Genomic DNA, 17,281 nt, shown 5'->3' on the forward strand with positions numbered 1-17,281 from the left:
AGGGATTTTTTTTTCACATCTGTGGTGATCACAGAATATAAAGGATGAGGCTGGTATTATTTTATATGTTTCACTTTGACAGCAAATCCATGAAATGACTAGAATCAAAAATATGTTCATGTCTATATACGTCTATATATGTCTACTGATATTTGTACTTTTTGGTTTTTCAAATCAGACAAGGTGTCACAAATACAACATAATATAAAACACTGCCTATATCTATACATATACAGTCTTATTTCCAATTAGTTAGTTAATACAGGTGTTTTATAAGTGTTGCTGAGTCAATGTCAGTTATGGCTGAAGCCTACAAGTTTGAAATGTTAAAAAATTGGAGGTGTGGTTGGAAAGAAGTGGGGTCCCTCCACCTCTGCAACCTGGGACTCATCTCCCCTTGAAGTCAGCGACTGAACGCTACATTAGCCGCTAATAGAATTACCCTTGAATCCAATGAGGAAAATCTGGATCTTGGAGGCAGAGCCCTGAACATTCCTAGAAAAGCTGCTGAGACTTCCATTGGTCGAGTTGCTGAGGTTTTGCACTCTGCTAACTTCAGTGGGAAGAAAATGAGGTAATGGTAAAGCTCTTCTAGACTTTCCAAATGTTATCAGACTGATTGGCTGAAATTATGACAGTGAAAATGAGTCATTTGGCAGAGAGCTGTGATGCTCAGAAACATGTAGCCACTGTTTTGCCAGCGTTGTCTAATGGGAAAACTTAATTGAAAAAGTCTTTTTGGGCCCATGAGCGTCACGTGATGTTGCAATCACACAGCCTGGCCACTATGTGACATTGGTTTCAAAGCCCAGCACTATGAGGCTTGAGCATAACAATCCACTCACATGCTGCTCAGATGGCCCCATTTTCCGATTTGGGAGGTCACTCCTCTAACATTGGTGTGTTCATGTGCTTCATGTCAGAATGTGGGAGCAACATGGCCACCAAAAAGAAGCTGTTTGCATTTTATTCCTCAGAACATTTAAACAACACATCTGTTTCCAGTATTTGAGTGACCAGGAAGAGAAATACAGAGAAAGAAGACAATACAATGTCTATACGATACATGACTTTGGAGTTTCTGACCATCAACCAAGGACGTCATATTAAATCTGGACACAGTTTTGGAGGCGGCGCCCAATTCAATTCATAGGCTGCTCAGTTTTTGAAGACAAAAGCCAATTTAATCGTGTCTCTGCTAGACTCTCAAATTGCTCCAGTTAAGACGATGAAATGAGTCATTTTCAGGGCTTTGACGCTGCATACACTTCTTTCACAATGTAAGCCTATGGAATAAGTATTTACAGGCTAAAGTTCATAATGTGACTATGTAATCACACTGTTTGGCCGCTACCAAAACTGGCTTCAAAACCAGCCGCTCTTCCTGGGGGCTTGCCATCTACCCAGTGTTTACTTTCTTCCACTAAGTTTCAGCATCACATGACGTCAACTTGGAAACTCGTGTTCACAAATGTTGTCAGACCTTCTGAGTCGTTGTTTGACTAGAGAGCACATTCACTCGAATTTTCCCAGTCGGACAAATGTTTTTCCTATAATTACGACAGCAGGTGAGTGCACAGTAACGCACCTAAATCTGATTCCAGACAGTTGAAACTGCATCATCTGTAACGTAGGCACAAGGTTTTGACAAGAAAGAAGAATACATATGGTATTAAAAGGCAGCATATGTAGCTCTGCTGCATCAACTTTTTAATTCAACCCTTCACTGTAAGTCTCACAATGCTATACAAATGCAAACATTACTCACTTCGTTTTTGGCTCAAACTCATTTTCAATGGGAGTGCACGGGGCACTTTTATGCTAGCATCAAAATCACTAAACACTAAGCAGGCTCGACACAACGTGACACTTTGCTCATAGTATCACCAGGGTCTCTATGCATGAACACGAGCATTGAGAGCATTGTTTGTGTACACAGAGTTTACTAAAAAGACAGTTTTTGAACAACTCACATTAGCAGTAGCTTCTTCCTCTGGCCGTTGTCATGGCAGCCCAGATGTACTCGGGGGTCGACACATCTGGGTAGAATGTATGTGGTTCAGTTGAGTGTTGTGTAGAGACCCTGGTGATACTACTACTGGCGATTTTAATGCTAGCTTAAAAGTGCCCCATGCACTCCCATTGAAAATGAGTTTGAGCCAAAAATGAAACTACAGTAAATCTTAAAAGTTCTCTTTCATCGTAATTATGCTTTTACACGAAGGTTTAAATCATAGACATTCACAAAAAAGCCTAGGCTGGATATTGGCGAGAGTTTCACTTTAAAGCTTTTTGCTGGCGATAAGCAAAATGTACATCGCAGCGCAGTTTGGAATGTCAATTCATATAAGGTCTTGATGTCATTAAAGTCCTAGAAAAGGACACGAGCATGGTGTGCCTTCAGGTTGCAACAGAGTCCTCAATGTGCTTGCTGGCTGATTAACTCTCATCTTAATACCGTCTGGCTTTCCCATCCTGTCTGTGACTCTTGGCCCTAGGAGTTCATTTTGTTTTTGTTTTTTGTAACTCAGATCGAAGAATTAATGGAAATAGGGAAATACTGAGAGATCAAAATGGAGAGCACTGCGAGAGTGCGAAGAAGACAAAAGGGCTGGCCGTACATTTTGTGTGCACATCATGTGCACCATTGTCCATCGGCCCCCATCCCCCTTTCGCGGAGCATTGTCCTGACAGCTCGGCCGGCCGGGAGTGGCTTCATAGAGTCGGCTTGGATGGGAAAAGAGACATGTGCGTTCTCGAGGTCAGTCCCGAGGTCCTCAGTGGGGTCAGTCCTTGAGTCAGCCTTTACACATTCATGACTGCATGACAGCTGTTTCTCTGAAATAAGGCATGTGTCTTGTGACGTGTGACTCCTGTTAGACAAGTTAAGCTCCGGAATCCAGTTTATTGGTGCCTCTCACAAGGGTTAGAAATACAGAACTGTGAGTGATTTACATGTTTGACTGCCCTACATACTCTATATTTACCTTTCAAGAGTAAATGATGCCTGAACAGATATCTGTAAATCCTGACAGAACAAATGGATGAAAAGGTTCATGTCTCTTTACAAGGATAGAAAACTAGGTTAAGATATGACTTCTAAACACATCTTAATAAAAAGACCAACCAGCTGTGCTGCTGTGTTATGAGGACTTCTGTTTGCTGCAATAACTTCATAAATCACTTTTAAAAATATCACACGGCATGGGTGAGCTGAATTGGGCAGGACGTTGCAGTTGATGTGGATGTATTTGAGTGACTCTCTGGCTGAAGTATCACAGGACAGTCTCTTCCCTCCTCCACTCTGATGCTTCCCCTGCAGCTTTCGGTGCACCGCTCTGTTGGTGGTGACTCTCCGTCATGGCTGCCACTTTCTGCTCCAGCCGCCACACCTGCTCTCGATACTTCCTGCGAATCTGCCGGTACGAGCTCAAGGCTTTACTGGAACAGAAGAAGAAAGGATTTACTACAGGTCACAATGGCACTACAGAGCTACTACTTTTGAGATGATAATGAACAAAGACATAATACCATGATACTTACCTGTGAGCTTGCGTGAGCCGAGCAATCTGCTCCCCGTCCCTCCTGTGTGGGCTGTTGTCCGTCACAGCTGTGTTTAGTGAGTCTTGGACTAAAGCCAGTCGCTTCTTCAGAGCTTGTTCCCTGAGATCAGATGAAACACAGTGGTGGACAAAGTATCCAGGTCCTTTAAGTATTAATATCACACTGTCAAATTACTCGATTACAAGTGAAAGTCTTGCATTGAAATACGTACCTCAGTAAAGGTGTTATCAAGTAAATGTACTTAGAGTGTTTAAAATGAAAGTACTGAAATGTGCAGAAAAATGTCTTTTGCGGCTGTTATACTTTGATATATTATATTATCATTATGTTGTGGTTGGTTGAATTCAAGCTAGATTTGGATTAATATGTATTACAACTAATGATTTTTATCTTTACGGATCGATCAGCTGAATATTTTCCCTAACATCAATTGACTGACTGATGTCTCCTGTCAGGATTAACATGAATCTAAAGGTCTTTCCTTCACTTAAGAGCAGATGTGATGTAAAGTGTGAATGGCTGTGCTTTATATATATTCCCTGTGCGAGGTCAGAGGAGACAAAAGATGTTCTCTGAAGCAAACTGTTTGAAAGAGCTGCAAGCCTTTAATGCCCATATACTGCATTTGTGATGACAGTGTTCCTAAGCAACAGATCAAACTGGGCAACAGACGTCTGAATGATTCATTTCCTGCACATCTCATCAGGAACCTTTATGTATCTGTGAGAACTTAATGTCTCCAGTTGAACTCACTGCACCAATTTACCAGGTGTCCTTGTATAAAAACCTTTACTGAATATATCATATATAAGCTACTTAATAGGTGCTTTTATTGTGAGTATTTTGCAGTAAGGCATGTTAAGTGAGTAACGTGTTTTTTTTTTTGTTTTTTTCATGCATGGGCCAAACAAAATCAACCCCCTGCAGCGTCAGTGTTTAAAAAGGCAGAGCAACAGCGTCTCACCTCTGCAGGACGGCCTGCAGCTCCTTCAGGATGGGTCGGGTCCGGGCGATGTCGCCATCAGCACCCAGTTTAGCTGCACTTTCACAAAGCCTCTGAAAACAAAATAACATTTTATAGGATTGTCTTTATCTTCTTACCTCCCATTCAGTTCTGTATTAATGAACATGGCAGACACAGTTATCCAAAGCCTCTGCGTCTGTTCCCAGGTAGAAGCAGATGAAAGAGCGGAAGGGAGGGAGGGGAAAGTATGGTATCTGTTTCCTTTACTCAAACGTAGCGTCATGTGATCTTCTGCTTTAGTACACTTTAACTGATCAGAGAATAACTGATGAGCATTTAATATCCCTGAAATTCACATTATAGACACCATAACTATCTGCCTCTGTGACAAAGTGGCCTCATTTTCACACATGGACCATACACAGTGCAGCTACATACCAGTCATGACCTGGTCTTGATCAGCTTGTGACCATCCAACATCAATCGCAGCTTAAAGGATAAAAAAAAACAAACAACAAAAAAAACCTGACGCTTTGGGATGGCAGCTGACCCCTCCTGTAATCCCAGCAGCAGTTTCTGATGAGCTGGGAGTGAAGCTCAAAAATCCACTTTTCTCAGAAATAGGACCTTTAACTGAAGAATGGTTCTGACACTCACAAATTGCTTTACTCGTATATGCTTAAGAGGACTGAAGAGGTTAAAGTGTCCTATATATTAGCATTAAAAAAATGTGATTATTATTATTTAATATACGATCATAGAAATTCATCAACATTTTTAAATTCAGTCATTACTACTCAGTCATATTTCTGGAGCTTCACAGCAAAACAGCATTGCAGTAATCTCTTAATGAAACGGAAGTGGATGGCAACTTTTTTTTAAATGTAAAAATATAACCTAAAAAAACCCCCAAAAACAAAATAGCTCCATACAGCTGGTCCATAATCAGGGATTCCTGAGATCCCAAACTGATTGCAGTGGAGATGTTGTGCTCCCTCTTCAGATGGCGTGCGCGCTAAAGCTTTTAGCTGAGCAGCTACAGCGAAGACTTGAGCTTTTTTACAGCTGTTTTCTGAACATTTTAAAGCAAGTCCCCATTTACTTCTGTTTTTTTTAAATTTTGATGATCATCACTTGAGATTCCACATATGTGGTGGACCGACTGATCTCAAGGTTGGGTGAAGACGGTGCAGAAAGCATTATAATTACTCATGCTGTAAGCAGAAGCCATGTTATTTAGTTATTCATTTATAAAGTAAATCAGTCTGTAACATCAAACAAAGGGATGTTTGGTCAGACCACGTGCAGCCAGATAAAATCTAAGTTCCATTAAACCATCTAAAAGACCTATTGAGGAAGAAAAGAAACCAGTTTTTGAGGACATTTGAACCCTTAAGGCACCAGAGTCAGTGCAGCCATGTTTCTGCTGCCCCGTGTGTACAGTCATTGCTAATGAGTGAAGCTAATGTTCAGCTCTCTCTCATCTGACGGTGACGGAGGTGTGCGGTGCGGTATGAATCTGTGCTGCGGCGACAGGACAGCCCAGCAGAAGACCTTGTAGAACTGAAATATCCCTCTTGGCCTGGAGGGATTCTGCTTTGGTAGATGTGTGATTTCCCATGTGGGACACCCCGATTTGAATCGGGTCTGCCACAATAGACCAGCGTCCTGCTCCCTCTTGCTCGTTTCACCTTGACTTATTTGAAAATTTAAAAGGAAAAAAGTCTCCGTTGCTGCTGATGGAGCCGGTCCTACCTGTTGTTCGGTCTTACAGTCCTCCAGCTCTTCTCTGAGGCTTTCTGGAACGAAAGCTCCAGCCGCCTCCTGGGCCTTCTGGGCCATTAAACTCCACTCCAGACACCGCAGCTCCTTCTCCTTGAGGCGGATTAGAGCTCTCAGATCCGACATCTCCTCCTGAACACAACGAGTTAAACCATAAATCACTGTGTTTAAATAGTCTGTCACACAAACAGCACAAGTTAAGTTAAAACCTGTGACGAAACGTCTTCCATCACAGATTTTGCAGGTTGTAACTCCATCTGGTTCTTACGTGGGACGTTAAAGGCAGATTTCCAACTTCAGAGACTTAGCAAGCTTAGCACAAAGACCCGGAACAGGAGCAAACAGCCTGGTCTAAAGGTAACACTATGCACCAACCAACACATGGCGTATCTAGTTTGTTTAATTAAAGGCAAAATTTGTTTTTACATGGAGTTACATGCAAGATCATTACTGTCTAGAAGAAGTAGAATGTAATGGCTGGTAATCCCATGATGGCCACAGGAAAATGTTATTTTTATGTTCAATTTTCTCTCTGATGAGTTTCCCTCTAAAAATTCATCCCAAAACAACTTGACCCTCAACTCTTACCCTGACAGAGATGAGTTCATAGAAGAGGGAGGCTTTCTCTTTCTTGGTATCTGAAGGTTTGGTGTTATCTTTTGTCACATGTCCTCCTCTTGATCCGGCCTGCTGACCAGTTTCTGGGCTCATTCTGCCCTCGGCTCCTGTGCTCTGCTTAGGTAGACAAAGGGCCGCCCGGTCACTCTTCAGGCGCTTGATTTTCTGACGGAGAACAGCCTCTCGCTCCACCGGCTCAGGTGTCCTGTGGGGGGTTACAGGCCAGAGTTCACTGAATCATCCCTGATAGCTTCTGAAACATTTAGTCAATATCGATCGTTAGTGGTGGGGGCGGGATGATTTATGCAATATTTACAAACTCTCCCCCTTTATCTATTTTTACTTTCAGTCTGACCCACAGTCATCACTGACACATGTTTTCCTTTCCACCCATTCCTCTGACTGTGCTTTGAATGTACAAAGAGTTCTTTAAAGTATCACCTCTGGCCCTGGTGACTGTGTCTTTCCGTCTCCTCTGTGACCCCTGCTGTTGAGAAGGAGGTGGACAGCTCCTCAGCTCCCATGTTCCTGAGCGGGGCTGATGGACTGTCGGGCTGCTGCCTGTCACCGGCTGCCTCTGATTAGAGGAGAAACTGTGAGCCCTCCTGTGTATTTGTGTGTGTGTGTGTGAATGGCATGCATACCAACTGTATACGTATGTGAGGGGATGCGTGCCCTGAGTTGTAAGTATTATTAAAACATGGTATTCAAACACCTGCTGAGTCTGTCTGCAGAGGAATGCTTTGCTGCTTCTTGGCGTCATAAAGTGACAGCAGCTCGCTGTAGGCCTCCTCGCACTCCTCGCTGTCAATCACAACCACAAAGACAAAATATGACCTCACTCGGGGGAGAAGAACCTAAATTAATGCTGTTAGACTGCTGACGTGCGCACATTGCATATTTAGACACACGTCAAGGAACGTTTTCGGATGCGGAGTATGTGTGCAGACGGGCCTTTGTGCCGCGTGTCAGGTGTGTTTCGGCGCGTGTACCAGTATCTGAGAGCCATCTGAAGAGCAGAGCAGTCAGCCTCGAGTCTGCTCAGTGTGAGGCTGATCTGTTCGGACTCTCCCTTCCTTCGCTCCAGAGCTGCAGTCAGACGTTCGTTTTTGGCCCGCAGCCTTTCAATGCACCTGAGACGATGAGGGAGGGGGGTGAGGAGCGTTAGAGACATAATTCTGCCACGTCTCCACAGCGAAATGTCCAAAAAAGACGAGACATTTGTTGAGTTGTGTCATTACATTATTTGAAATGTCCCCCAGAAAGCAAGAAATGGTCATTGTTTTTGTTGCTTATTAAAAATGTGTAGTGCCCACCGAACAAAACATGGCTATTCAGTAAGTGTAATGTAAGCAGCCCTCCTCAGACTCACCTGTTCAGTCGCTCTGTCTCAGACTCCAGGCTGATGGGGCTGGGACAAGGACTGCATGAGTTAACAGACCCCAGAGGGGAACCATCCACACCCACAGGCAGAGGTGTTACAGCTCTGGCTGTTCTCCTGTGGAGCAAAGGTGAGCCAGGGAAAGGAGGGGAGGCCCAGTCTGGACTGAGAGCTCCGGACGTGGACCGATAGGAGGGAGAGCGACTGCCAGACATCCAGGATTTATGGAGACCAACCAGCTGAAGGATGAGAGAAGAGGAGTTGTGTTTATTCTTGTCTGATCTCATGAAACGTGTTGAGTCACCACGTTTGTAAATGAAATGTGTTCATGGTCTGATATCATACAGAATCAACCACATTAGTCTGGACTTCTACCCTCACTATGTCTCAAAAATCTGAGCCACAAACAAGTCGGTCAAACTAAATCAGTGCCTGATTCTACATTAATGTTTTTGGCGCTTTTATATGTAACTGACATCTGACCCTTCCCCACCTTGTTCTTCTCCTCCTCCAGCTGGCTGATGGTGCTTGGCTCCTCCATGCTGCCTCTGACGGCAGAATCACACTTCTCCAGATCCAGGCTGTCCTCCTGAGACTGGTCCTTCAGCTGGCCTGATGGGCATTTAATCCCAAACTCTCGTTCCATGTCCTCCAATATCTGCAACCAGAGAGCCAACATTACTAATAGGAATCTAAAGATAGCCTGAACAATGACATGTTTCAGTCCTCAATGGATTCATTAAAGCTCTGACAGACACACCAATGCTTAACCTCTACCAGACATTTTGAGGGATTTATAGCATTTCAGTCAGAGTTTATAACAGAGTTATTGCAGCTTTGACTCACAGTCATGGAGACATCTGAGTCTCACTGTGCACCAACGCCTCCATGTGCTTGTTGTGTTGACACATTTGACCAAACTGATTAGACCTACATTTTTATTTTATTTAAGTTATTCTATTTTTGAAGTACACGGTGTTGTTACAGTTTTTATTTTATCTGAAGTAACTGAAATGTTTTTGTTTTTTTTCCCATCCAGTTTTTAGTTAAGTTTCAGTTAACTTTAATAACCTGGATTAAAACTAAAGACTGCGTAGATCAGGATGATTTTGCTAAATCTTATGTCATTAAACTTAAATCTTCTGTTGAATTTTCAGCTGTAATAACAGTAATTCAAACACATCAAACTGTCATGAGAATATTTTCTTTTTCTTTATTTCTCTGAAAAAAAAAAATGTTTTCAATACCTGAGTGGCCTTAACCCAGCTCTCCTGAGCTGCTCGCAGGTGCTCTTGGTGTTTATCCTGGTCAGAAGCTGTGATCGGGGCGGCCCAGGACCTTTTACAGCTGATCGAGTCCTCCACTGATGATAAAACCTCCTGGAGTTTAGTCCACATTACACCACCACCCCCTAGTGGGAGAAAAGTATAGACACAGTTTATCATATAAGTGAGGGGCAGTTTTATTCTACCTATAGCCTCAGTATGTGAATTAAAGAAAAATGGATGTCGCCTGCTTTTCATGCAGTCTTTCACAGACTAGAGTTAATATCTAAAATAATACATCTTTTGCTCTTTTGGACTCAAAATTTCTTGTTGGAGGAATGTTCACCTACAGTACAGGTGCACAGCATCCAAAACACATGTTCTGATCAATAAAGTTATGCTCAACCTCGGCTGGTCAGTGACGGTTTGGATGTGGCGACAGAGGCTGTGTTCCTCTCTGGGCTGCTTCTCGCCAGCCGGTGGGACAGCAGGTCTGGGACCAGAGGCCTCGATGGTCCTGGTGGTCTAAGATCTCCTGGTTCACTGGAGAATACACAGCATTCACATGTTTCTTAATTTGTGTTTATTCTGAGACTATAGCTATAGGCAGAGCAATATATAATGCATATTGATTGAAAATATTTAAGAACAAACAGCAAACACGGTTTCATCGAAATGTTTAATTGGAGTGAACCTGAATCCATTCATTCAGATCCATTTCGTAGCTCATGTTATTCACTGACGCTACCTCGGTGCCTTTAATGAGCCCATCTTCTTGTTCAGTTCAGCGATGATGTTGAGCAGCGTGCCCACCTCAGCTTCACACTGAGCCAGTTCTGCTGGTGAAGGCTCGAGGTTTGACGTGGGGTCAGAGCCCTCGGGGTCAAGGGTCAGGTGGTTGATCGGTGTCATCACCTCCCTGTAACGCTCTGATCCAGTATCTAGGCTGTCACATCTGACCAGGCTGAAATCCTGCAAGAGACATAAGAATTATTTTCATCGTTGTCAAATGTCTGTAAAGAGTTTTTTTCCCCTAAGTCATACACATCCAAGTGGACCAGTATACACATATTCATCCAATGAAGGGTGGCTCTTCAAAATATCCCTCAGTATTTATTCACATCTGCCCACAGCACAGAATCTGTTAAGCCCTTGAAGCAGACATTGTTGCTGCGGCTATTGTTTTAAGCGGCGGAAAAGGAGGAAACTAAAACATCCTGAGATCCAACTTCCTGCCCAGCAAATATTTGTGGACCAAACCATCTTTTGTTTTTCCACAAAGAATGTCGGCTAAATGCCTAAAACATCAAATCAGAACTTCTATTCTACATGTAGTCCCTCTGTGAAATATGCCAAAATGACACTGAATGGAAGACCTATATACTGATTTTGTGAATTCTAACATTGTGCAAACCATAGCTGGAGGCATACTTTGAATTCTCGATCCTATAACACATTCACTATACTCACCTTTTTCTGTAAAGACATGCTTTTTAATCCGAGCATACACTGAGCACAAAGCTAAGAAACACTTTGGGTCACAGTAGAAACACTCGCATTCACATATTATAATGCATCTGTATGTAATAAATAGATACTTACAGAATTAGCCAATTTGAAAACATATGATAAGTGACATATTTTCAAGACAAGTCACTGTAACTTACCTCCATAGTTCTTGATCCTGACGTCTGCAGCAATGATTTAGTTCCTCATGTGACTGTTCACCGCCTGAAGTAAAAGATTTTACTGAAACGAAAGGATGTTTTCATGAGTCCTGTTATTTTGTTTCGTCGTGCTATATTTTCCAATAGCTCGTCAGTCGCTGCTGCACTCAGCTCTCTGCATGTCTGCCAAACAGTGTTTAGTGTGATGAATGAAGTAAGTGGAAAACACTCAGAAAGTCATCCCCACCCATTCCCCGTCACTTTGAGTCCTTTCCTGTTTTGTCCGCAGTTAGCTTCCATGCCTTTCTAATAGTAGAATATCTCTAAAATAAACTCTGGATACACACTGGAGCTGCTCTGTTAGTATGCACAAAGTCATTATGTAATGACATGATCAATTTTGACTATAGCTGCGACTTAATGTACAGTTTAAAGGGTGTTTATTGTTTTCTCCCTGTTTAAGACAATTTCTGCTGTATTAATTGAACTTTTCTGAAAGTTTTAAGCCGACGAGCTGGCTGTACCAGACTCTTCAGAATGGTGCTTTGTGCCCTTTTAATGTTAGGATGTGGTTTTTCATTTGATCTTGTGATACAACACTCCATTTTTTTTTTTTTTTAATCTTGAGAGGCTCTGTTTACTGGCCAATAAAAATGGATGAAAGCAATCTATAATCTATTCATCTATTTATTTAAAGATAAGATTAGATAAGATTAATAACAATTAATCCCTCAGTGGGGAAATTCGCATTACAACAATTTAAGAATAGACAGTGACATAGATAACGATATAAAAGTGGAAAAAAGCAGGAAGTAAATAATGTAAAAATATAATGATATAAAGATTAAGTGAAAAAAATGAGAAATTGCAACAGTACGAGCATGAAATGCAAAGGAATGCTGCACAATACAAATATATGTAAGAAAGATAAACAGTACGCCTTTAAGTCTTATTTACTCATGTATTTATGTACGTACGTATGTATATATGTATGCATGTATGTATGTATTTATTTATTATTGTTATACATATAACAATAAATACATATGTACGTACATGTATATACACAAATATATGTATATCTAATATATTGAATTGATTTTTGTTGTTTGATGGTTTTTTGACTGCTACTACAACAGGCTTTAAAGCCTATATTTTCCACTATAACTAGATGGTTGCTGAGAGGAAGGACTGAGATGCCGGAAGTGTGACTGTCCTCAATAAACTTCATTACCCATAATGCTCCGACCCCTCGCTTTTCCGGATTCGATCATTTCCGGTAAGGAAGTTATCCGATCAAAACAAATGTTAAGTCGCCGCTGAAATATTTCTGCAACTTTCAATGAGTTTAATTTTATTTGAATCGTAGAACTTTAGTAGTTACCTACCAGGTAAGTCTCCTTGAGCATTTTAACATGTAATACGTTTCGAGTCGTCTGCTTTTCTTTAATTTATCTTAAAGCTAATGCTAACAGCTCTCGTTGCTACTGCGCTGTCATCAAACATCAGCAGCGCCTCTGCGTTAGCCACATGAACTCACTTGGCTGCCTGTGTGGACGCTTTTATACAAGAATTGCTATTCAAACCATTCTCATTTTTAGCTAAAACAGTTAAGTGTTGTTGCCCCACGCTGCACCTGTGTTCATACGGACAAAATCGCAGCTTTATTAGGTACCTTTGTCTATTGTCTATGGGCATGAAAGTGTGAATACGATATGAAGTTGAAATAGATAACTGGGGTGGGCAGGTGTAATTTTGAGCATCATGTAGGTTTCTTGTTAGATCTGGGTTTATATATTAAGATGACTCTTGTTTAGATTTGTATGGTTTATAGATAGTTCTCCAGCTGCTGCTTTTGAGAAGTGATAGAGGAGAGTCCACAAGGTGAATTCAAATTGTGATTACATTTTAATGTCATGTGATTCAAGCCATATGTAAATATAGAGGACATCTTTGGTTAAAAGTTTGGTTAAGCAGTGTCTCTACATGCTGGTTTGCCACACTCATCGTCTCTTCTTTAGCAGCTTGTGTATCCATGGAGACGCCAGAGCCAGGCCCTGCAGATGGAGAGGAGCGTCTGGTGGAGCTACGGCCTCGGACCCGCTCCAACCCCGAAGGTGCTGAAGACCGTCGGAGCAGCACAGGCAGCCTCGGTGGAAACAGCAACCCCAACATATCCCAGCCCGCTGTGGGAAGTCGAGTTGAAGGGGAGGGGGAAGCTTCAACCAGCGACAGTCCTCCGAGTTCCACCACCACTACCGTCTCAGCCGCTGCAGCTCAGACTGTAGCCCCTGCTGCTGTGGTGACAGCAGCGGCAGCAGCCGGTGCCACAGTGCCACTATCCACTGCTGCAGTTGCAGCCAAAGAGAGGCCGAAGCCCACACAGCAGCAGCCCACACTGACAACGCCTGTGCCTCCACCAGCAGAGTACCAGCTCAGAGTTCCTCGTGTCAACTGTCCAGAGAAAGTGGTAGGACCACAGTAAAGTTGGTACTTGGAAAATGTACTTTCATCATAAAGCTTTTACTACTAACGTTGTCTTCCTCATGGCAGATCATCTGCTTAGACCTTTCTGAAGAGATGTCTATGTCAAAGTTGGAGTCTTTCAATGGGTAAGCCAGAGGAAAGTAAAGTTTTATAGCTCAGGGCTAATATTTCATTGCCACACCATCGAATTTGACCGTGTCTCCATTTAGGTCTAAAACAAATGCCCTGAATATATGCCAGAAGATGATTGAGATGTTTGTCCGAACGAAACACAGGATTGACAAACGCCATGAGTTTGCTCTGGTAGTGGTCAATGATGATGCTCTGTGGGTGAGTACAGAAATGTTATAAGCTCCAGATGTTATGTACTGTGCCTTAGCATTACATCTCTGCAACATGCATCATTTTATTTCTGAATATTGTCTTCCTTCTTCTCTCATGTATGTGTGCATGTGCCTCAGTTATCAGGCTTTACCTCTGATCCCAGGGAGCTTTGCAGCTGTCTGTATGACCTGGAGACCAACATGTGCGACTCCTTCAGTATCCTTTTAATTGACAAAGTAACTCTTCAGCAAAGATAAATGTCCTACCGTGAAGTGATACCAAGTGTATTAAAGACATTCTGGTATGAAGTTGTAGTCTTAACTGGCCTGTATAGACCTGGAAGATCTTCTTAATGTAATGTAAGTTCTTCTTATAAACCTTTTCGGTTTATTAAAATACACAAAACGTTACGTAGAAGTGCTCACTGAAGGTCATCTCTTCCTCTGTTGTTGTTGTAGTCGACAGAAGATCGAGCTGCCATTGATGGAGAATGTTCAAACCATCCCTCCTCCGTATGTGGTACGGACGGTGCTCATCTACAGCCGTCACGCAGGACAGCTTCAGTTCAACCCTTCTGAGGCTGTGAGTGTAAGTACAAGACCTGCTGAGATGTCCCTCTTCCAGTCTCAGTTTGTCGTTTGCTGCTTTGAGGAGTACACTGACTTTACGCTGAATTGAAAGTCTTTCTTGTGTTGGTGTCCTGCCACAGAAAATGCTGCAGTCACCATATTTCTTCTTTGATGTGGTCTACCTACACAACGGGGCGGAGGAGCAGGGGGATGAGACCAGCTGGAGGGTGAGTGAATACGCTGATGAAGGGACGATTAACCTATGTTGTTATCTAGAAAAGGACAGGAAAATAACATCTACGTTTTTCTTTTTCTGGCTCCTGTTTTGATCATTGAATGTTAATGAATGTGTGAACAAATCTGCCATGTCTGAAAGAAGCAAGGTCAAATCTTGTGTATCTTAAAGATGCTTTCGTGGCTAATGTTAATAGATGCAGTAAGGTTACAGTGTAGCTGCCGAAGCCTTCTCCACAGCATCATAGATTCAACCACAAATGTGGACATAATGTGAGCAGTAATAACCACATCGAGTGCCACAGATTCAACCAGCACATCCAAGCAGAGCAGCTACAGCTGTGCTCACAGCCAGTGGTTATGCGTAATGTACAGTGTCACCTCTGCTCTCTGTAATCTACATAGTATTTCCCTAACTTGTCAAGAAACTCAGAAGAAGTTTCAGAAAAGTTTGCCGAACATGACCCTTTTGTCAACTCCGTACTTTTCTGTACTAGCAGTGAAATAATTTCAGTGATTCTGTCCCTCTTACTGAGATTCATCAGTGTGGAGGGACGTTGTGAAAGCCTATTTATTTATTTATTTATTTATTCATTTTTTTCCATCAACATGGCAGTTTTTTCCTCACTCGAATCGAGGGTCTAAGTACAGAGGATGCCATTCACTGAACAGATAGTAAAGCCCATTGAGGCAATGTGGGCAGCGATTTTGGGCAATATAAATAAAAGCTGATTTGATTCGATCATTTTATTATAACAAGAGATGTATTATCTGAATATTTCTCTGTGTGCTCCATTTCAATCATGTGGTTTGTTTTCCGTCTCCAGGACAACTACACCTCTTTCTGCAACCTGGACTCAAAGGGCATGTGCTATCGCTTTGAGGTTTCCCTGAGTGGACCTGCCATTGAGCTGCACAACTGCATGGCCAAACTTCTGGCTCACCCACTACAGAGACCTTTTCAGAGCCATGCGTCTTACAGTCTGCTGGAGGGGGAAGACCCCCAGGACATTGAGGCAACGGTCTAAAATGACACACTCACAAAGCCCTGTTTCTGTGAAATCACACTGTAGTTCATCAGAAAAGTGTACACCTTGATTACTAGGTTTTTTTCCCTTAACCGCCGTTGAGCAATAATTCTTTATGGAAAATTTAGCGAAACCAGACATATTTCTAAAAAAAAAAAAAAAACACAACCCTAAGTTGTCTGCAGGTTTCTATTAAATCATTTAGTCTCCATAGAAGAATAAACTAGTCATTGATTGTTCCATACTGGGGAGGACTGACTAACAACCAGATAATTTTACGATCTGATTGTTAGGCAGGAACCCCTAACCCTGCTGGAGGTCTCCACGGGATAAGATGACTGTCAGAGAATCCAGGAACAGGAAGTCGAGGGACATGATAATGGAAGAATCTAAAAAAGGATTACACAATGGTTAAAGCATCAGGCTAGTTAAACTAATTCCCTCGTCATCTGTTTGTTTCTTTCAAATCTTAGACCACACTAATCTGTCTGTTAGTCTTAAAGGGTAAAAATCAGAACAAACCTGGGACAGTTTTCCATAGTTGGCCTTCTGAAGCTTTGATGTAATGACCTTTAATGTGACACATCCTCTGTAACATTGCCTTTCCTTTTAGTTGGTATTTGTCACCTTTTGTTGCCTGTTTTTTTTAAAAAATGTATTTTCTATTTTATAAGGTTTGCAATCATTAGTCACTCTTGTATGATACACAGACAATGAAAGAATGTACAGTTAATGTCTCCTTTGACAATGATCTCTGTGGCACTGATGGATCGATTGATTGTGAAAAAGGCCCCTCGTACTGCCAGCCCAGCTGCACTTGAAACACATTGTACAGATGAGCTTTTTGAAGCTGTTTCTGGATATTAAAAAAAGGCATGTTTAATCTTATATGTCATATGTGCTTTCTAGGTTTTTGTCAGAAGATGGCAGCAAATCCCCTCTAGAGATGGCTGAATTCAAAGAGTTTGTCAGGAACCTACTGTGCTCCTCTAGGGTTAGAGAATAGTCTAACTTATTTGAATGGTTTAAAAAAATATATTTAAATTTTAATGGTTGTTCAGATGTTTCGCTCACTGTTTCAGTGTCAATCTCCAGACATCTCCATTGTCAATCTTCATAATCAGTGTCTAATTCCGGAATCTACAGTCCAATGACAGCACAATTAAGCAGTTAATGCATCTACCACTGAAAACCTTATCTGTTATCCACCACATATTAACCCAGAGCTGAAGGTATATTTTCCTTTCACCCTAAAGGTGTCTGGGCTGTTATCTTAAAGAGGTGTTTGTATCTCAGTCTGTAATGTTTGGTTTCCTGTTTTCGTTCAGAAGTCGATCCAGCGTCTGTCCTGACTCCTGATAGTCACTCATGTTCTGTCACTCTGACATAAATTAGTTT

The 17,281-nt window shown here is 42.0% G+C and overlaps 2 protein-coding genes across 4 annotated transcripts; one reads left to right on the forward strand and one right to left on the reverse strand.

Annotated features, from left to right (window-relative positions):
• Positions 1–2,885: 2,885 nt before the first annotated feature.
• On the reverse strand, positions 2,886–11,429 carry ushbp1 (Usher syndrome 1C binding protein 1). Its single transcript, XM_037115942.1, has 14 exons — positions 11,242–11,429; positions 10,323–10,546; positions 9,981–10,117; positions 9,557–9,720; positions 8,803–8,967; positions 8,301–8,548; positions 7,921–8,061; positions 7,644–7,732; positions 7,370–7,505; positions 6,899–7,133; positions 6,284–6,442; positions 4,529–4,620; positions 3,544–3,663; positions 2,886–3,441 (listed from the first exon to the last, which is right to left on the reverse strand). Exons 1-14 carry the CDS (start codon positions 11,245–11,247, stop codon positions 3,276–3,278), a joined length of 2,082 nt encoding a protein of 693 aa, XP_036971837.1. The 5' UTR covers positions 11,248–11,429; the 3' UTR covers positions 2,886–3,275.
• Positions 11,430–12,495: 1,066 nt separating this feature from the next.
• Positions 12,496–16,771, forward strand: babam1 (BRISC and BRCA1 A complex member 1). Of its 3 annotated transcripts, none has more exons than XM_037115823.1 (9): positions 12,496–12,520; positions 13,266–13,711; positions 13,795–13,853; positions 13,938–14,058; positions 14,190–14,268; positions 14,387–14,411; positions 14,511–14,640; positions 14,762–14,848; positions 15,683–16,771. In XM_037115823.1, the coding sequence occupies exons 2-9, from the start codon at positions 13,277–13,279 to the stop codon at positions 15,881–15,883; spliced, it is 1,137 nt and encodes a 378-aa protein (XP_036971718.1). In that variant the 5' UTR covers positions 12,496–12,520; positions 13,266–13,276; the 3' UTR covers positions 15,884–16,771. The 3 variants fall into 3 exon arrangements, with proteins under 3 accessions (XP_036971718.1, XP_036971719.1, XP_036971720.1); XM_037115824.1 differs by having other exon boundaries at positions 12,509–12,632; positions 13,263–13,711; XM_037115825.1 differs by having other exon boundaries at positions 12,511–12,632.
• Positions 16,772–17,281: the final 510 nt, after the last annotated feature.

Source organism: Acanthopagrus latus, chromosome 11 (genome assembly GCF_904848185.1).
Source record: "Acanthopagrus latus isolate v.2019 chromosome 11, fAcaLat1.1, whole genome shotgun sequence".
Taxonomy (NCBI): domain Eukaryota; kingdom Metazoa; phylum Chordata; class Actinopteri; order Spariformes; family Sparidae; genus Acanthopagrus; species Acanthopagrus latus.